Consider the following 21,912-nt stretch of genomic DNA (forward strand, 5'->3'; position numbering starts at 1 on the left):
TATATATGGTCTGCAAAGACTAAAATATTTACTATATGACCCTTTAAGAAAAACTTTGCCTTCATCCTGTTTAGGTTTCCCAAAAATTTCAAAGCATCTTTATGGAGCAACAGAGAATGCAAACATTTCCAGACTATGATGCGAAGATAGCTACTATGGAGAATTTGGGTTTGGCAGGACCTGGTATGGCCTTGAAAAAGAAAGCTAACTGGATTTCCTTTATAAAGGTAAGGAGACCTGTAGTGATAGTCACCTGTCAGTGATGTCAGCATGGTAATAAAGTATCCTACAAGCAGGCCAAGCAACCTGGTAGCACCAGGTCTGTCTAGTCCCTATTTTTCCCTCACCTCAGTGCCCTAAGCAAACTGTCCCATAGGACCAACGGTAGGTACACCAATCTCCCCCAGCTCCTTCCTGCCTTGGGTCCATGTTGAAGTTAGCCATGTTGACCTGCCTTCTCTGAAAAGCCCCCATGATCCTGTACTCTCTATTGGGTCAGAACTCTCTTGTTGTTAGTGGTCTTGGCTACTTGGCTAGAACAAAGAAGAACGTTCAAAGGTATAAGTGAGCTGTGTAAATCCAGCTTTTTAGTCAAAAACTATTCATTGAGTATATACTATGTGTGAGGCGTGACCCTTGGTGCTGGAGATACACAATTTACAAACAATACAGAAGCAGATTAAACAAGATGATTTTGGGTAGTGGTAAGTATAGTGGATTCTCATTGTTTGGGGTTACTATGTTCTATAAAGTTGCCACAAACACTGAATTAACAAATACAGAACCATTGTTCGTAGGGAAAATACAAGGTTTATTCATCAACTGATCAATACATTACTTTGATTTATGTGTGTTTCTGTTTAAAGACTAATATATGTTTTTGATTCATTAACATTGAACTCGTGGCCAATAGCAGTATAACTCATGCCTGAAAAAAACTTATCAAACATATGTATATCTTCTATAACATATATCACAGCCTTCCTGTACTTAGGAACACTTATGAATATTTCAGCACTATACCTAGGGGCCATTTCAAGCAGTGACATCATTAGTAAAAAACATGAAAATGTAGAAACAAAAAGAACTTGTTTACAGTATGAGAACTGAAACAAGAAGGCAGAATGTCACCTTGTTTGACCTCATCTGGGAATGTGGGGTTGGATGACTCAAATTTTTCACCATCCTTTGCATGTCCATGAATAACCTGGATAGATATGCTACTATTGGTTTGGGTTTTAAAAATAAATTTTAGTGAGTAGAAAAATTTTCAAATACAAAATCCATGAATAATGAGGATCAACTAATTGTGAAAGAAAGAAAAGTCTTGTATGGTAAGATGGGCAGTGGGAAAGGAGAGAAATCTCCTGGGGCTTGAGCAAATAGGTGGTTGGTGTGGGAAAAGCCAGACTTTCTGTTTTAGATTGTTACATTTGCCTTCCAACTATAGATAGCAAGGAGATAGTTGGATATAATAGACTGGAGCTTAGAGCTAGATATAAATTTAAGAGTTATGAGTATGTTGGGGCGCCTGGGTGGCTCAGTCGGTTAAGCGGCCGACTTCGGCTCAGGTCATGATCTCACAGCTTGTGAGTTCGAGCCCCGCATCAGGCTCTGTGCTGACAGCTCAGAGCCTGGAGCCTGTTTCAGATTCTGTGTCTCCCTCTCTCTGACCCTCCCCCGTTCATGCTCTGTCTCTCTCTGTCTCAAAAATAAATAAACGTTAAAAAAAATTTTTTAAAAAAAAGAGTTATGAGTATGTTGATGTATGTACAGCTATGGGTCTAGTTTTTGAAATATACCCTATTAATGCAGAAGGTAAATTTTTACTGTGGAGTATTTGTGGTCACACTTTTCTTGCCCCATAAATCAAGTGTGGTGCCCAACACTGATGGATTTAGGGTCCCTCCTGCTCATGGATGGTGCTGTGTCGTCCCAGTTGAAGCTAGTAATGTATCTCATAGGCCAGGCACCAACAGGAATTGCTGCTGCCATCTCCCTCCATGGATCTGTGAACCCATGCAGACCCTTTCCAAGATGTCCCATGATCTTGGCAAACTTTCTAGCACCAAGATTAGATCCTATTTCAGAAGGCCCTTGAATCTCTTTGCTTGCAACTTTTTTTAGAACCATTCTGTTATGTTGTAACTTTGTATGAACATGTTTGTCCGTTAGATTAAGCCAAAATGTGATCCCTGGCAAAAGAAGATGTTGACCAAACTAAAAGAACGGAAAAGAATTGATGCATTAATGCAAGTCCAAGCAAAGTTTTTGAAGGTAAGAAAATAACCATGTTCCCTTGTAGATAAAATTCTTGCTAAAATCATTCTCAGAAAATTGAATTTTCTTTCCCTTTTAAAGAAATATTAGCCATGGATTTTCTATGAAAGCTTTATTTGGAACGTTCTAATCTAATTGCAAAAGTTTTATAGCCCTGTTAGTTTTCAGTAGAAAGTAACAATTGTCAAAAGAGCTGCATTTCAGTCCAACTTCAGCACTAATACTCTGTGTGACATTGGTCTAATCACAAAACGTCCTTGAGTTTGTTTCCTCATCTGTGAAACAGAAATACTGGATAAAGTTATCTTATTTTTATTGTGGTAAAAATCACGCAGCATAAAATTTGTCATAGTAATCATGTTACGTGCACGTAGTAGTGTTCAGTATATTCACATTATCATGAAACAGATCTCCAGAACTTTTTCACCTGGCAAACAGAAACTCTGTACCTATTAAACAACAATTCCCTATTTCCTCCTCCCCACAACCCCTAGCAACCACCATTCTATTTTCTGTTTCTAAATTTGACTACCTTTAGATACCTCTTATAAGTGGGACTCATATAGTATTTGTCTTTTTTGTAACTGGCTTATTCCACTTAGGGTAATGTGGCTTCATCAAGATTCATCCATGTGGTAGCATGTGGCCAGATTTCCTCTCCCTTTTGTTTTTCACAAACATTTTATCAGCTTTATTCACAATAGCCAAAATCTAGAAACAACCCAGATGTCTTTCAGAGGGTAAATGAACTAGTTGTGGTACATCTGTACCATAGAATAGCAGTCAGCTGTAAAAAAGAACAAACTAATGATATACCCAAGAACCTGGATGAATCTCCAGAGAACTATGTGACTGAAAAAAAGTCAATCGCATAAAGATGGTATAAGTCCATTTCTACAATACTCTTTTTTTTAATTTTTTTTTAAGTTTTTTTTTTTAATGTTTATTTTTGAGACAGAGAGAGACAGAGCATGAACAGGGGAGGGTCAGAGAGAGAGGGAGACACAGAATCCGAAGCAGGCTCCAGGCTCTGAGCACAGGCTCTGAGCCTCAGCACAAAGCCCGACGCGGGGCTCAACCCACAGACCGTGAGATCATGACCTGAGCTGAAGTCGGACGCTCAACCAACTGAGCCACCCAGGCGCCCCTCTACAATACTCTTGAAATGACAAAGTATAGAAATGGAGAATGGATTTGTGGATTGTAGGGGCTAAGGAGAGGCTGGTGAGGAAGGGAAAGAAGTGTGGTTATAAAAGAGCAACATAAGGGATCCTTGTGGTGATGCATTTGCTCTATAACTTGACTGTATCAAGGTCAATATCCAGGTTGTGATATACTGTACTATGGTTTTGCAAGATGTTAACATTGGCAGAAATGGAGTGAAGAGTACATGGGATCTCTTTACATTATTTCCCCCTCTTTTCTTCGATTGTAGTAAAATAGACATAAAATTTACTATTTTACCTAGTTTTGTTTGTCTCAAGTTTTTATTTAAATTCTAGTTAGTTAACATATAGTGTAATATTGGTTTCAGGAGTAGAATTTAGTGATTGGTTATTTACATAGAATACCCAGTGCTCATCCCAACAAGCGCCCTCCTTAATGCCTAACACCCGTTTAGCCCATCCCCCCACCCAACACCCTTCCATCAACCCTAACCACCTCCCTTCCACCAACCTTACATTTGTTCTCCACTGTTAAGAGTCTCTTATGGTTTGCCTCCCTCTCTTTCTTTTTCCCTTCCCCTATGTTCATCTGTTTTGTTTCTTAAATTTCACATAGGAGTGAAACCATATGGTATTTGTCTTTCTCTGACTGATTTATTTTCCTTAGACAAGAAACTCTAGCTCCAGCCACATCATTGCAAATGGCAAGATTTCATTCTCTTTGACGGCTGGGTAATATTCCATTATACACACACACACACATACACACATTTTCTTCACACACACACACACACACACACACACACACACACACATATACATATATAGATACTTTATTCATTTTGAGAGAGAGACTTCATGATGAGCAAGGAAGGGTCAGAGAGAGAGGGAGAGAGAGAATCCCAAGCAGGCCCTGCACTGTTAGCACAGAGCCTGATATGGGGCTTGATCCCACGAACTGTGAGACCATGACCTGAACTGAAACCAAGAGTTGGATACTTAGCCAGCTGAGCTACCCAGGTGCCCTGTTTTAACTATTTTTAAGTGTACAGTTTAGTGGCATTAAGTACATCCATAATGTTGGATAATCATCACCACTGTCCACCTCCAGGACTTTTCATCTAGCAAACTGAAACTGTAGACCCATTAAACAATAACTCCTCATTCTTCCCTCTCCCTATTCCCTGGAAACTACCATTCTAATTTCTGTCTCATGCGTTTGACTACTCTAGGTACCATGTATTAGTGAAATAATACAGTATTTGTCTTTTTATGACTGACTTATTTTACCCATCCACATTCATCCATGTTGTAGGAGACATTAGAATTTCCTTCCTTTTTAAGGCTGAATAATATTCTCTTGTGTGTATCTACCATGTTTTTAAAAATCTATTTGTTGATGGACATCTGGGTTGCTTCCACCTCATGGCTATTATGAATCATGCTGCTATGAACATGGATGTGTAAATATCTTTCTGAGATCCTGATTTCTATTCTTTTGGATATAAACCCAGTAGTGGAATTGATGAATCATAAGGTAATTCTGGTTTTAATTTTTATTTTCCATAGAAATATCAGCATTTTACAATACTACCAACAGTACACAAGAGTTCCAATTGCTCCACATCCACATCAGCACATGTTATTTTCTTCCTTCCTTCCTTCCTTCCTTCCTTCCTTGTTCTTTCTTCCTTCACCTCCTCCTCCCCTTCAATGCCCCATCTGTCTCCCCCTCCCCCTCCTTCTCCTCCTCCTCCTCCCTCTCCTCCCCAACTACCTTCTCTCCCCCTTCTTCTTCTCCTTCTTCCTGTCTTTCTTGATATTAGCCATCCTAATGGATGTGAGGTGATATCTCATTTTGGTTTTACTTTGTATTTCTCTGATGATTAGTGATTTTGAGAATCTTTTCATATGCTTATTGGCCATTTGTATATCATATTTGGGAAAATGTCTATTGAAGTCCTTTGCCTATTTTTAAATTGGGTTATTCTATTTGTTGTTGTTGAGTTGTAGGAGTTCTTCATATAGTCTGGATATTAAACTCTTATCAGATATGTAATTTGGAAATACATTCCCTCATTCCCTAGGTGACTTTCACTCTGTTAATTGTATCCTTTGATGCACAAAAGTTTAAAGTTTTATGTAGTCACATTTGTCTATGTTGCTTTTTTCTTGCCTGTGCTTTTGGTGTCATATCCAAGAAATCATTGCCAAATTCAATGTTATGAAGGTTTTTCCCTGTTTTTGTCTAAGAGTTTTATAGTTTTAGGTCTTATGTTTAGATTTTTAATCTATTTTGGGTTAATTTTTTTGTGTCTGGTATAAGATAAAGGTTTAACTTCATTGCTTTGCATGTGGATATCCAGTCCTAAAACAATTTGTTGAAGAGACTGTCCCTTCTCTGTTGAATGACATTGACATCTTTTGATCATCTGACCACATACTCGAGGGTTTATTTCTAGATTTTCTATTCTATTCTGTTGGTCTATATGTCCAATTTATTCCTGTACCACACCATTTTGATTACTGTAGCTTTGTAATATGGTCTGAAATCAGAAAGTGTGAGTCCTCCAGTTTTGTTCTTCTTTTTCAAAGTTATGTTGGCGATTTGGAGTCCCTTGAGATTTTGTATAAATTTTAAGATGAATTTTTCTACTTATGCAAAAAACGCCATTGGGATTTTGATTAGAGATTGGACTAAATGATATTTGAAGTTCCTTGTGATATTAAAATGATTGAAATTCCATAATACTTGTATCACTGCAGTAGGAATTCAGCGTTGGGACTATTATTTGATTCTTTACTTCCGGAAAAGAAGGAACATTTATGCAGTACCTACTACATGCCAGGCGTTCTTGCAGCAATCTGGGGAGATATATCCTAGTGTTCTTGTTAGGACAGAACAAGAACAGGATTCCAGCAGAGATGCAAGCCCAAGTCTGCGTCCTTACAAAGCCTGTTCTTCCCTCACACTACCCAGCTGCTTCTTCCTCCATCTCCTGTCAGCTTCCTAATAGCAAACAGGGTTTGTACCCAAAATGATGGGTGTTCATCTTTTCACTCGTCCCACAACACCTCTAGGGGAGCAACCTGCTATTGTGTTTAGAGGGTTGTCACACAATTTTAAATGAGCTCCTATGTGTATTTGAATACTTACAATGTTACATGGATGGACATATGTAAGGGAATCGTGATGTTTGAGTATGATTTTATTTTTTAACTGAATAAAGCCCCACTTGGGACTGCTTTCCTATTCGTGTGTACATGCCCACATTCTTGCTGAAAAGAAGGGAATAACGCTTTTCCCAACCATTCATTTCCCCCTTGTACTCCTTGAGATTTCCAGCCCTGAGCGAGTGATGCAAGTGCTCCAAGACCACGCGGCGAAGACAGTCATGCTGGCTCCATCTCATCCAGCTTTCGTGGCTTCCCAGAGTTCGCATCAGTGCAACTATGACAGTATCTGGGAGGACATTTATAGCAACACCAACCTGTACCAGGTACAACAGGAAGAAATAACCAATGTGCCTTTCTGTTCTACGTACCACCTGTGTGTATGCCTTAGAAATTTACTTTGGTAGTTTTGCAGAGACCCTCCCCCTAAAAGCTTTACTACCCAGCCAGGCTTGTTTTTATTTCATACACACACACACACACACACACACACACACACACACACATTTATATACACACACACACACATATAATTAGCATTTAATACACTTAAATGCTAATTAAAAACAGGCATATAAAGAAGTGTAATATAAGATGTTGCTGCTGGGACCTATACTCAACCAATACATACAAATGCAAAGCTTCACACTTTAGTGCTTAATGGACGAAGCCACCCAGGGGCCCCCACTCCTTAGTGCTAAACACCAAATGAGTTGGACAGTTGTTAAATATTGTTTTAGAGGCAAAGTGGTGTGTTTTAGAGGCAAAGTGGTGCCCCCAGGGTTGGTTCTTTTGGGAGAAACCCTCTGGAAAAAGGAGGAAATTGAGCCTGGACTTGACGGAATCGTGGGGCTCGGGGAAGTGGTGCTGGAGAGGGAATCACATTCAGGAGGGAAGCATGAACAACAATGCGGAGGAGATACTGTGCATGGAGTGTTCAAGTCCAGTTTGGCTGCATGAAAGATTCATGTGGAAATAAATATAGGGAAGAGAGGTGTTTTTAAGAGGGGGAGAGAGTAGGTTTTGAATGCCTCTAAATTTCCGACCAAGGAATTTGTACTTTTCCTGTAAGGGAAGTGATATATACGAAGCTGTATTTTGTAGGAAGGTTAATTTAGTAGCAGGTGTTAGTTGGATGGGAAGAGGGAGAGATTGGAGGCAGGGAAGCCAGCCAGATAGCTACTACATAAGATGGGCCTGGAGCTTGGCAACGAAAATCAGTTTCTACACAAAGCTATTGGATATTTGTCTTCACGGTGGTACTATATCACTTTTGAATAATCTGCTATTATTTCTCTGTTGCTCTAAGGGAAGAGTTTTGTTTCCTTTGCTTATTTAAGATGGGAAGACTCAATATGTTCATTGTCTGAGAGGAATGAGCAGTGGAGAGGAAGGGATGGAAGATACGAATTGTTAAATCTGAGAAAAGGACCCTGGGGAAAGAGGAGGGAATGGAATGAAGAAACCAGTCCAAGGAGTAATTTTGAGAAAGGGAGAATGGCATCACTTCCCTTGAGGTGAATGAGGTATATAGAATTGTCACCTGCCAAAAGATAAGGTGTGGTAGCTTGTAAATGGCTCTGGCTGTCTCCAGGAGAGAGAGAAGAGGGAGAGGATGTCTGCATTAGTGAGGTGGGAGGTGAAAGTGACAGGTGAGGAGGTATATCACTTCTGGGAACACCACAGGGCCACCAGTGAGAAAAGAATATAAGGATGACCATGTAGCTAGTGGGTTCAGTTGAAGTAAGAGGGCCTGAATTTGTCTTGGGCCCAATCTGCATAATAATCCTATTATTTTCACCCCTAAAGATTAATTGTAGAGTGACTAAAAATTATACATAAAGTCGAAGGTAGGGAGAAGTTTAGTAGAATGCTAGAGAGAGCACTGTCATGGTCCATCATCTCAGACTGTGTATGGGAGAAAGCGAAACTTGAAATGAGTTACAGATTAGCTGGAAGCAAACCTGTAAGTGCATGTATGTATATACACACACACACACACACACACACACACACACACACACACACCACAACTTCTATGCACTTTTCAATCTGTTTAGGTAAGGATCTAGAGAACCTAATAAAAAATGATTTGGTCACACAGATCAGGAACAGATACAGCATATCATGGCATGGATCTCCCTGGCCTCTGAATTCTCTGATAGGGCATGACTACCAATGGTACTCCTCAGCTAGCATCCTGCAAGAATTGAGAAAGTAGTCACATTTTTCCTAGTCCATTGCCATTTCATACTGAGGTATATGTCACCTTGCAGGAAGACCTTATACTAACAAGGGGACATTTAAAAACATCTGGCTCTTTTGTTTCTTGAACCAAGCTTGAAGGAAAGGAGGTAAGGAGTAGGAAAGAAGGGAGGGGGCGAAGGCAAAGTCAGCCCAGGTATCTCAGAATAAGACCCCTGCTCCTAGGATCCTGGACAGTCTACCTCTTGATGTTGATATAATCCTCCATTACCTGAAATTCTGGTATTAATATTTGAGGGCCGTTAGCACTAATATTCTTTTCTCCTTGACTGAGAGAATGGGGCAATTAAATTCCTGGGGGCCAGATGAGGGTGAAAAGAGGTGAATATGAGTAAGGGAGTGGTGAGAGGCAAAGGAAGAGGGAGTCGGAGGCAAAGAGCTTCATGTTTGAATTCATGGAGAATGGTCCAGGGTCTGGCTGGACCAGCAGACCAGAGTTGTAGCAATGCCTATGGGTATTTAGGGGACAAAGGAACTTACCAGGGAAAAGCAGAAGGTGCATGGTGACAGCAAGAGATGCTGGCTCAAGTAAATGTTGAAAGGCAGAAAACACTAAGAGGTGCCCAGCCACCCAGTGGAGAGAACTAACACTTCTGCCATTCTCTGTTAACTGCTTTCCTCCATTTGCAGATGAGGTAGAAAGTCAAGCAGGGTATGATGAAATGCAGTCTGCTTTCACCAAAATCTGTTGTGAATGCAATTGCCTAGTGTTAAATAGGAGGGAAAAAAAAGAAAAGAAAGAAAACCACTTCCTCTGGCTATTGACTGACTTGTAAATGTTGTTCTTGGAATTAGCCAAAGGGAGAAAAATGTGAGCACCTCTTTTCAAGTTGATATACACCCTAAATAGACTTAGAATACCTATAGATTTTAGAGGTGGATCCTGAGGGGAGCCATATAACACACATGGATTAACCTGCATGTTAGTGTCATGCAAGTTTCTCATTCATTCATTCATTCATTCATTCAATGATTATTACATGGATGCTGCCTTTGTGCCAGGAATTGTACTGCTCAGGGAATGAAACATGCAATAAACAAGTGAACAAAAAAGTAAATCCACGTCTCTAACTTGTGGGTTCCATGAAGAAAACCACAGGAAAAGGGGCAGTAGGGTAGAAAGGAGCACTCTCGGAATGATGAACCAAGCTCTTTCAGAGTTGGGGACATCTGAGCTGAAATCTGATGAATGAGAAGGAGTCAGCCATACTGGAGAAGAGTTTTCCAAGTATAGAATGGAAAATAGCACAGTGTCTGAGAAAGGAAATTCTGAGGCAACAATCAACAGTTTTCTACTTTTCCTTCACAGTTTCCTGTGGGTGTTATTTTGTGACCTCCTTGGGTATATCTGCTCTGGTCAAGAGTCACTTTATACAGTATCAGGGGACCAATAGTAGTGTGATGCCATTCTGAATGTTGAATACTAGTCGGATGAGATTAGAATTAAGTGGAAGGTGGCAGCTTGGAGGAGTCATAGGAATGTGGGTATGAATTTCAAAGCTCTGTTACTATTTTGCAAGCATGTAGCAGTCAAGCATGAATTTTAGCATCTATATGCTGGTCAGTATTCTGATTCTGAAGTTGGCAAGTGATAATAGCCCGTGAAAAATGACTTTCTTAAGCGCCTTCTGCATGAAGGAAAGCAAACCTGGTAGGACTGTCCATTTTAACAGCTCTGAAGGAATATAAGCACTAATTATGTATAGCACAACTGCAGAACAATTTCTGATCAATTTTCTGTGAACACTATTCACCAGCAGCCTTTCCTTAGGGATTTTTTTAAAGAAAATAAATGTTTTATTTTAGAGTAGTTTTAGATTTACATAAAAGTTAAAAAGATAGTGTAAAGAGTTCCCAGGAATCCCTGTCCAGTTTCTCCTGTTATTTAAAAAAAATTTTTTTTAACGTTTATTTATTTTTGAGAGAGAGAGTGAGCCAGAGTGCAAGCTGGGGAGGGACAGAGAGAGAGGGAGACACAGAATCCAAAGCAGGCTCCAGGCTCTGAGCTGTCAGCACAGAACCTGATGTGGGGCTCAAACCCACGAGCTGTGAGATCATGACCTGAGCCGAAGTCGGACACTCAACTGACTGAGCCACCCAGGTGCCCCTGGTTTCTCCTATTATTAACATCGATCTTTTATGTTACTTTGTCACACCTAAGGAACCAGCATTGGTACATTACTGACATCTAAACTAGACTATCTTTGGAATTCACTAGTTTTTCCATGAATGTCTTCTTTGTGCTCCAGGGTACCACGTTATCTTTAAGTGTCCTGTTTGCCAGTCTCCACAGGTCTGTGTCCATTTCTCGGTCTTTCCTTGTTTACCATGACCTTGACAGTCTTTAGGAGTACTGGCCAGGCAACCTGTAGAATGTTCCCTAATTTGAATTTGTCTGATGTTTTTCTCATGGTTATACTGGGGTTATAAGTTTGGAGGATGAGCACCTCAGAGGTGAAGTGCCTTTCTCATCACATCATATCTGAAGCAGATGCTATCAACCTGATTTATCACTGGGGATGTTACTCTTGATCATGTGGTTAGGCTAATGATGTTTGACAGGTTTTTCCACTGTAAAGTTACCATTTTTCTCCTTAAGAAGTTGTTAGAAATTAATTTTAAACTACAGAAATAATAAATAAATGTCTCCTCCTAGTAAAAAGTGGAAACATCACTGAAAAGTTAATGCTTTAACTTTAGCTAACGGGAACTCTAATACTGGGTCCCCATTCTACTTCCTCAGAGGTTAACATGGTTATTGGCTTCAAGCCTTTTTAATGCATTTTCATTTAGTATATGTGCTGCCGAAGCGAGCACTAATGCATTTTCATTTAAACGCATGTTCTCGTTAAAATATATACATATAGCATAATTTTGTGTTTTAGTTTTGTATATAAATAATCTATCATTGGGGGGCCTGGGTGACTCAGTTGGTTAAGTGTCCAACTCATGATTTCTGCTCAGGTCATGATCTCAAGGTTTGTGAAATCGAGCCCTGTGTCCAGCTCTGTGCTGACAGCATGGAGCCTGCTTAGGATTCTCTCTCTCTCTCTCTCTCTCTCTCTCTCTCTCTGCCCCTCCCTCACTTGCTCTCTCTCTTTCAAAATAGATAGAAATCAACTTTAAAAAATTATTTACATGATCTGTCATACGCCATGGATCTTTGTGCAACTTGCTCTTTTTTGCCCAATAATATGTCTTAGAGATCTGTCTCTGTTGTTCTTTTTAATGGCTGCACTATATTTTATTATATACCACAGATCACACAGACACCTCCCTGTGGATAAGCGTTGCCATTTTTTATTCCATTAGAAACCATTCCTACTGAATTTTCTTGTACATGCCTCCTTATGCGCGTGTGTGTTTCTTTAGGGTAGATATTTAGAAGTGGATTTCCTGGGTCACAGAATGTGCACATTCAAAATTTCCTGCTAAAGTGGTATATCGTTTTTCTCCCAACCAGTAACTTATGAGAGAACCTGCTTTCCCACGTCCATTTTAACACAGAATGTGTTTGTCTGAACATTGATAATATTTGTAATGTTTCTATCACAGTTTGAATTGGCCTTTTATTTACTATCAGCATGGAAGGCTGGCCACTCTTTTCTTTATACACAATTCTATTTCCAAATTCACTTAAAGATCTGGGTTTGGGAGATAAAGAAAAAAATACCAAATCTTCTTAGAATTGTTAATTGAAGATAATTTATAACTAGAAAGAGGTAATTCTGGTCCAAATGGACTGCATTTTTTGATAGCCTTCTGAAAAAACTTAAAAATAATTTAACTGTAGTCCTAACCAGGAGAAGGAATAGACCAGGCAGCCCTGTGTGGATCTTCCCAAACCTTCCAAACTTGTATCATATCAAGTTACTTGTATCCAGTGCTTTTCCCCAAGAAAATCCCTGTTTACTCAAATGGTTATTGATGTACAGACATTCAATACTACTATTGACCATCATATCTCTTTTTTTTTTAATTTGCATCTAAGTTAGTTAGCATATAGGGCAATAATGATTTCAGGAGTAGAATCCAGTGATTCATCCCTCACATATAACACCCAGAGCTCATCATAAGTGTCCTCCTTAATGCCCATTGCCCATTTAGCTATCCACCCACCCACAATCCCTCCAGCAACCCTTAGTTTGTTCTCTATATCTAAGAGTCCCTTAGACCATCATATTTCTAAAGGTATGGTTTAAATGGTCACTGTTCTTTAACTTTATGGAATGCTGAAGGGGCAGAAAACACTAGATCAACTTTGCCTCTTCTTTTGCTTCCTTTTAAAAAAAATTTTTTTTAATGTTTATTTATTTTGAAGAGACAGAGACAGAGCATGAGCAGGGGAGGGACAGAGAGAGAGGGAGACAAAATATCTGAAGCAGGCCCCAGGCTCTGAGCTGTAAGCACAGAGCCCGATGCGGGACTCAAACCCACAAGCCATGAGATCATGACCTGAGCCAAAGTCGGACGCTCAACTGACTGAACCACCCAGGTGCCCCCAACCTCTACTTTTGCTTCTTCTTACTGGCCATACGGAGGAGAGGAGAAGGGACAGCTGTTTTCCCCTGTGTTACTGCTCCCCTCCATTGCCAGAGATATTATGAGTACATGGTGTGCCCTCGCAAAAGTGTTATTGTATACAGTAGCTCCGGTGTGCAAGAAGTTCAGGGACACATAAAACACTTCTTTTCTGGTTTCCCTCATCAATTCAATAAGGCACTTTAAAAACAAACATTTTCAGTTGACACTAATTACATGTATTTATCATAAAAAATTTGGGAAATATAGAAAAGTTCAAGGAAGAAAATAAAAACCAGCCATTATTTTACCACCCAAATATAACAATAGTATTGTTAACATTTGGTATACATTTATCCCTCTAGTCTTTTTATTCTGTAGGTATACACAAGGAAGCTGCAGGGACATTTAGGAGGTGGGAAATACATAATAGACATATTTTCCTTGTAGTTCTTTCCCCCTCCACTCCCACTCCATTGCCCCTGCCAATTTCCCAGAATAAAATGAGATTTGCAATCAGTAGAAGTCTCAGAACTGTCCAGATACACGAACTCAGCCGTGCTGGCAAAGACCCAGCCACCAGGGAGAGTAAATGTCAAAGGGTGTACCTGCCTCGGAAGAAAGTACAAACGCAGGTGGTGTTGACATTCTGTTTTCCGGTCAGCCCTGCTGCTTACCTGCTCAGTGTCCAGCCTTCTTAGGGAGATACACTCATGTACCTTTGGTATTTCCTAAGCAGTTTACTTCTGTGGGCTGTGGTTGTTCTGTTTTTCCAGTGGGTGCTGGGCTCTCTCCTGTTACTCACCCTACCCTGTTGTGCCCCCTTCCTCTCTTCCTGGCAGTCTGCTGGGTATTTTTGTGGCTTGTTCAGTCATTCCTTCAAAGTGTCTTTCACTGTAACTTGATGTCACTTTCTGTTCCTTCCTATGTAATTCTGGGTAATTTTAGAAGCAGCTGAAAAAGTCACAGTCCCATCAGAGAAAGGCTGTGGTTCTGAGCCTGCCCTCTGGACCTACGCCCAGCAATGCTGAACTGCAACATAAGAGCACCATAAGGCTGGGGGGCAAAAGTCTTCAGTAGAGCCCCTCTTACCCAAAATTCTGGGCCAAATAGAAACTGTCAAAGTTCAGCTTTCCTCATAGAGTACACTCTTCCCTACAGATTTTCTTAAAATAACAGAGATTCTCTTAATTTGGGGTAATGATCTTGTGTTTCTGTATTCAGGAACGCAAGTACACCATGTCGCCTCCTAAAGCCTTTTCCATTCCCAGGGTTGTGGGATGTTTACACAGAAATACACTGATGTGCATACTTACCCAAAACAGGCAGGAGTTAACTATCCACAGGCAGAATGGGAAGCTACTTAACGATACTCAATTAGACCATTTTCTTTCTCACCAGCTCTTCCTAGTATCCCTGCTCCAAATTTTCTCCTCCACTGCCCGTCATAAAGACCAATTGTGTATCTTTAGAATCTTAAGTACTGTATTAGTTAAAATTATATTTGGCTGTTGGTCATAGTTAAACACAAAATAAGAGAGGGTGAAAGGAGATGGGAATTTCTTTCTCTCCCTCATATTAACATCCAGGGGTAGGAAGTACAGAGACAGTGTGATGATTGCTCCCATGGAGTTCTCAGGGACCCATGCTCCTTCTGTCCTGGAGTTCCAACAAATGTGAGCTCCATATCCAAGATCAACACCTGGTCTGAGATGGAGCTCCAGCTGTCACATTCATATATAAGTGGCAGGATGGGCAATGGGGGTGAGGAAGCTGCCACTTCAAGGAAATTCCCAGAAGCTGCCACCTGACATTTTCACTCTCATTCCATTGGCCAGAACTTAGTCACATAGCTACGCCTAGCTGCAAAAGAGGCTTGGAAATGTCATCTCCATCTGGGTGGCTATGTGCCAAGATAAATATTCAATTACTATAGAAAAAGAGGAAAGCGGATATGGGGGAACAACCAGCAGTCTCTGCCATAGGGCCTTATTGGAATTCCAAGAACTATTAGACGATAAGTAACCCAAAGAGTGGGGTTCCAAATTAACTCATTGCCACTCAGAATTTTTGTGGGTATCAGCACCGCTACGAAAAAAGAGTGTCTTATGAGAATGGCATTTATGCCCAGGGGCAGGCAGAAAGGACAGCTAAGAAAGGGGCTGCTCAGAGGGCCAAGGACATGATCATTCATCAATACCACCTTCTTCACAATTTTTCCTAGGGCCCTTTGTGTGTGATCTCATCCTGCTTGACATCAGGAAAAATGCCTGTGGATTTTTTAAGTATAAACCACGAGTTCTGTGATAGATCCTACAGGGCTAACTGACTATTGCAATCCATGGCCAGCATGTAATTGAGCACCTATGATGTGCTAGTCACTAAGTGTTAATTCTCACAGCAGCTTATTTTGTATCATTATGCCATTTTACAAGTGTGAAAACAGGATCAAGACTTTAAACAATTAAATCATATAGGTCAAAAGTAGAAAGAGGTGTTTAATCCACTGATCTCTCTCAGCCTGGAACAAGACTAGATTAGAGACGTTCATGGTTTCAAGCATCTACAAATGTGTGTATCAACTTTTCATAAGTTAATCATGTAAAAGGTGTGTGTGGGGTGGCAATTTTTAAAAGCTGTGAAGAGTTTTATAAAACAGAGACTAAATAATAAAAACGGTGCCTTCCAATTTATTTTGGAAATCCACATTTTCATATGTCATGTTGCAATGGACCAAGATGCTCTTCTGTTTGCTCATCTAAATATTCCTTGGATCATAGGATTTAATTTTGTGGTGACCCAGCTCTGATTTTTGTTAATAATACTGCAAATGTTGATGTCATTCAACTGATGCTACTTTTTTGATAGAATGAAAATATGAAGGAAGATGACCTTGCGATGGAACAAAATGCAAATGACCCAGCACAAATAAGTCTCTGCCAACATGCTGATAAGCCTGTCAAGCAGAAAAAAGAGAAAGGGTAAAATGAAATCATTTTACTAGGGACTCAAGGAAATGGATTAAACACTGTGGAGGAAATTGAGTGACTGAATAATAAGTAGGTTACATGTTAACTCAAAAGTATTTAAAGCTGAAATAAAAGCAAGACTGTTAAAACAGGTCAGACAACTAAATTAATGTTTCACCCTAGGTAGGACTGGGTTTTTAACAAGAGTAATTGCTAAGAGAAATTTCTTTTTATATTTATACATAGTAATTATTTTTCTTCTAGTTCATTTTTAAAGAGTAGCCACTGTGAAACTCCCTTAAGTTAAATAAAGTGACTTCAATTTGGTGTAGATGAATTTTCCGAACCACTTTGAGGTGGAAAGCGTTTATTCTGTTTTTCCCGCCTGCTAAAGATACAGCTATGCAATGGCCCTACAACTGCTCGGCTTGGACGATGGGACTGGGACCACCGATAGGGATCCTGTCCTGACGAGGGGGACCTACTTGTCCTTTCTATATCTGCGCCACCTGCGAATCAGGGAGCTACAGGTATGTGGATGGCATGGCATGCTGGCTTCAGGTGTCTGAAATGTTGGGTTGTCTCCCAAGGCGGCTTTCCTGCTTTCCCAGTAGCAATGCATCCTTACACCTGTTCTTTGTTTGGATATTTTTCCACAAAATCAGGCCATTCTGGGGGTGGTGTGTTTTTCAGCAGTAGGGTTGACCTGGCAACCCCATTCAGTTTTACTCTGTTGTGTGGGGCCAGCAAAGGGCAGGGGCCTAACCTGGTCTTTCTTTGTTTCAGCGCGTCTGTTTAGGAATTCTGAACTATTTCAGATCTGTTGAACGAACGCTGACAATCAACACTTCAGGCCTCACCATGGTTGCAGGGAGTCTGGTCCCCACCACAGAGGACAGTTCCCGGGTAAACATGGCAAAAGGAGGCTTGGGCATCTTGCAAGGCCTGGGAGCTCACCACTATGTCCACGGGACATCTGCTGAGCACAAGGTGAGGTCAAGATTCGAGATTTTTTTTCTCCCTTGATTATCCTGTCTCCCAAGCGCCCTTCTTCTTATGTAGCACCTGGAATCAGTTAACGTGATGGAATGACAGGTGGGGGGTTCTTAGGGATATGCTTTTAAAAAAAAAATTTAATGTTTATTAGTTAAACATTAATTTAAAATAAAATATAATAATAATAATTTAAAATAAAATTTAATGGTTTTTACTGTATTTTATTTTTTAAGTTTTAATATAATTTATTGTCAAATTGGCTAACATACAGTTTGTACAGTGTGCTCTTGGTTTTGGGGGTAGATTCCCATGGTTCATCGCTTACATACAACACCCAGTGCCCATCCTAGCAAGCACCCTCCTCAATGCCACCACCCATTTTCCCCTCTCCCCTACTCCCCCATCAACCCTCAGTTTCTTCTCTGCAAAATTTAATGTTTTTTAATATTTATTTATTTTGAGAGAGAGAGAGAGAGACAGAGAGAGACAGAGTGTGAGTGGGGGGAGGGCAGAGAGAGAGAGAGAAACAGAATCCAAAGCAGGCTCCAGGCTCTGAGCTGTCAGCACAGAGCCCGATGCAGGGCTCGAACCCACGAACCATGAGATTATGACCTGAGCCGAAGTCAGATGCTTAACCAACTGAGCCAGCCGGCGCCCCAGGGATATGGCTTTTTAGAAAAATGCAGTGTCCACTTGAGAGTAGGCAGAGAGCAGTAAAAGCAGCCCTGGAGGACACATGAGGAAGGAAGGCATTTCAGCTGCAGGTTTGTTGACTCTATAGTGAGCAGAACATGAGGAGGCCTTTATGTTATCCTAGCCTGAGAACCACATGTCTTTACAGAGACGCTCTCATAAGACCCTTTTTGACATTGTTAGAGGTACCCTTCTGCCTCTTTCCTGTTTTGCAAGCCCCAAGTGAAAATACAGATTAGAAAACAAAGGTAGAAAAAAATTGGAAAGAGCTGGACAATTAAATATCGTTCATCCCTGTAAAAGCGTGTTTGCCCGTTGGTACTTTTAATATCTCTTGAATATATTTTTCTATAGTCCACAAAATTCATATCAACTCCCTTTCTTTAGGAATAAAATTAAAAGTGCCTACAGTTTCTTGGAATATGGCAGACACTCTTGCAATATTTTCATTTCAATCTCTAGAAATTTTATTCCTGAAGGTAGGATTTTATAGGAACTTAATCTTCTTAAAAGATAGTTTGACAAATGTGAAAAATAAAATCTAATTTGCTACGAAGCAAGTTGAATTTTAAGCTCATATGACCCCTGACTTAAAGCTCGTCATGTCTATAAGGCTGAGAAATCTTATTATCAACTGTCATCCATAGGCAGTCTAGAGTAGCTCTGTCCAATAGAAATACAACACAAGCCACGTGTATAGTTTACAATATTCTAGTAGCCACATTTTAAAAGTATAAAGAGGGGTGCCTTGGTGGCTCAGTCGGTTAAGCTACTGACTCTTGATTTCAGCTCAGGTCATGATCTCACAGTTCCTGAGTTCAGGGCCCTCATTGGGCTCTGCACTGTGACAGTGTGGAGCCTACTTGAGATTCTCTCTCTTTCCCTCTCCCTCTCTCTTTGCCCCTCCTGTGTACTCTCTCTCTCTCAAAATAAATAAATAAACTGGGGACTCCTGGGTGGCTCAGTCAGTTAAGCATCCAACTCTTGGCTTCACCTCAGGTCATCATCCCACGCTTTGTGAATTTGGGCCCTGCGTCAGGCTCTGTGCTGACAACTCAGAGCCTGCAGCCTGCTTTGGATTCTCTGCCTCCCTCTCTTTCCGCCCCTCCCCTGCTCGCACTCTGTCTCTCTCTCTCTCTCTCTCAAAAATAAATAAACTAAAAAAATTAAAAAATAAATAAGTAAACTTTTAAAAATTTTAAAAATAAAATAAAAAATAAATGCATAAATATGAAATTAACTTTAATCATATAATCTATTTAACCCAATATATCCAAAATATTATCATTTTAACATAAACTCAATATAAAGAAATAATTGATGAGATACCATACTTTTTTTAATGCTTATTTATTTTTCAGAGAGGGAGAGAGAGATGAGTGCAAGTGGGGGAGGTGCAGAGAGAGAGAGGGGGAGACACAGAATCTGAAGCAGGCTCCAGGCTTCAAGCTGTCAGCACAGAGCCTAAATCGGGGCTCAAACTCACAGACCACGAGATCATGACCTGAGCTGAAGTTGGATGCCTAACGAACTGAGCTACCCAGCCACCCCTAATGTACTTCTTTTTTATACTAAGTCTTCAAAATGTGTTTACCTTATATATACAGCACACGTCCACTCAGACAAGTCACATTGCAAGTTCTCAATAGCCACATGTGGTTAGAGGCTACTGTATTACAGAGTAGAACAGCTCTAGATACTGAACAACATTTTATTTTTCCATCCAGTCACCTAGGGTCCAAGCTTCACTCAGTATATGGGAGACTTCTCTTTTTGGTCTCCTTCGCTAACAAGTACCATCCCCCATCCGCTCCTCATACACACTCTCTCACTTGATCCTAGCTCGTTAGTCAAGTCCAGTAAGTATGCCCCTCAGTGGAGCTAGAGGGCAGGGTAAGATGCTTCTGAAACGAACACACCTATAAAACAAACACATCTTTCTCTTGCTAATATTGAGCTGACCTCATACCATAGCTGTGCTGTTATTTGCTAATAGATTAAAAAAAAAAAAAAAAGAATTTTTCTTACCACTGAGCTCTCTCTCAGTTTGTTTGTTCTGGGATGGAGTTTGGGGGTAGACACAAAGGAAGGGAGGGGAATCAAATCCTATTCTGCCCCATCAATGGTAGGAGGAGCTTCTGAAGGGTGTGCAGTATTACTGTTCTCTGCTCTCATAAATGACAGGAATAACAGCTCCCTTGGAAGCTGCCAGAAGCTACTGCTATATGTGAGAAACTCCAGGAGGTGGCCTTTTTTCAGGGTCTTTAGTATGACCATGTGGTTTAGCTCCATGTGTGTGGCCTTGTCAACATTTAAACTGGAATGTCCAGGCCTAACTATGTGATTCTTTCCCCTGTTGGGGATGGGAGGCACAGATGCTAGTTTGTTGGGGGTGATCCCACAAGGCCCAGGGCCAAAACTGGGGCCAAGATCATTGCCCTTACCAGCCTGGGGAGCTGACATTGGAGAAACCCCTAAGATGGAGACCTCTTCTCTGGATGGAGGAAAATCTTGAGCTAGTATTAATAAGTGCTCACTCTGTGACAATACCCAAACAGGCAAGCACCTACCACCCATCATGGGCACTTTATGAGTTTACTTTAAGCATGTGGCAGAGTAGAAGGAGCCCCCAAATGAGATGTAACAGGCTTTTCCTGCACATCTGACCATAAGCAAGTCTCTTTTGACAGGGAGGTCTGACATCCCATGGCATGTTCAGGATCTGCCTGGACTTGGCATGCTAGTAGCAGAGGCTGTTATGAGTAAGTGGAGGGAATGAGGAGGCTGCAGAAAAAAATCAGGCCAGTCCATTAAAGGCTAGGTGCTCTTTAGGATAGGGACCAGTTCCAAGGTTGGTGGGGAGCAGAGAATTTTAAATAAGAGAATGGCCCTCTTCATCGCTTTGTAAGTCTCTCACGATCTTTGCCCAAATGTGATCACGTTCATTCCCTTGCCTGAAGGCCTTCAGGAGTATCCTGTTTCTCCTGAGATAAAGTTCAGGCTCCTAGGCATAGTCTTCAAGGCCAGGCACAATCTGGCCCCCAACCTCTTGGACCTCATTTCCCTCCACTGTCTCTATATTTCCATTCTTCTGGATCTGGGCCTGGCCCTCCTCTCAATGGGCAGAGCTGTTCATGCCTCTGGGCCTTGTACATATTGGCCCTTCTGTCCCTCACTTCCTCTTTCCTTGGTAAGTACCTACCCTATCCAAGAGTCCATTCAAATAACACCTCTCTGGAAGCCTTCCTTATATCTCCATGCAAAGCTGAATGGTTCTCCCCATGGTCTAACTCCGTTATAGCACTCAGCTCATTCATTGCTTCATTCATTCCCTCATTCATTCCACAAATGTTCTGATCAGTTTGCTAGGCACTGAGGATACAGCAGTAACCAAAACTGGCACAAATCCCTGCCATCATGGAACTCTTTAGTGGAAAGAGACAGACATTAAATAAATAAGCGACATATATAGAACGTCAGATGGTTTGGCACCAAAGCTTCCTCAGACTTCCTAGTTCCTTGCAGTTGGGGCCTAGTGATGAGCTTTGGCCAGTGGGCTGTGAGCAGAAATGACATGTCACTTCCAGACCAAAGTATTTAAGAGCTGGTCCTTGACCCTCGAGCTCTTTTCACTTGCTGTAGCCATTGGAAGGCACTTATTGAGCCACAAAATAGAAACATCCTGGACCACTGGGTCACTGTTGGAAAATGGCTGCCTAGAAAGCAACATGTTCTGCAGTGGACTCTGCATAAGTGAAAAATTAATTTTAACTGTAGGCCACTGAACTTTGGAGTTCTCACGGAATAACCTAGCCTTTGTAGACTAGTGAACATGGTGATAGGCACTG

The 21,912-nt window shown here is 40.9% G+C and overlaps 1 protein-coding gene across 1 annotated transcript in view; it reads left to right on the forward strand.

Annotated features, from left to right (window-relative positions):
• LOC125165943 (uncharacterized) overlaps window positions 1-21,912 on the forward strand; it is a 178,628-nt gene that overhangs the window by 38,414 nt on the left and 118,302 nt on the right. Inside the window, exons 9-14 of the mRNA XM_047859469.1 lie at window positions 75-227; window positions 2,176-2,277; window positions 6,785-6,946; window positions 16,275-16,387; window positions 16,770-16,905; window positions 17,162-17,365. Coding sequence (XP_047715425.1) covers window positions 75-227; window positions 2,176-2,277; window positions 6,785-6,946; window positions 16,275-16,387; window positions 16,770-16,905; window positions 17,162-17,365 — 870 coding nt within the window. The remainder of the gene's footprint in view (window positions 1-74; window positions 228-2,175; window positions 2,278-6,784; window positions 6,947-16,274; window positions 16,388-16,769; window positions 16,906-17,161; window positions 17,366-21,912) is intronic.

Source organism: Prionailurus viverrinus, chromosome B2, assembly GCF_022837055.1.
Source record: "Prionailurus viverrinus isolate Anna chromosome B2, UM_Priviv_1.0, whole genome shotgun sequence".
NCBI lineage: Eukaryota > Metazoa > Chordata > Mammalia > Carnivora > Felidae > Prionailurus > Prionailurus viverrinus.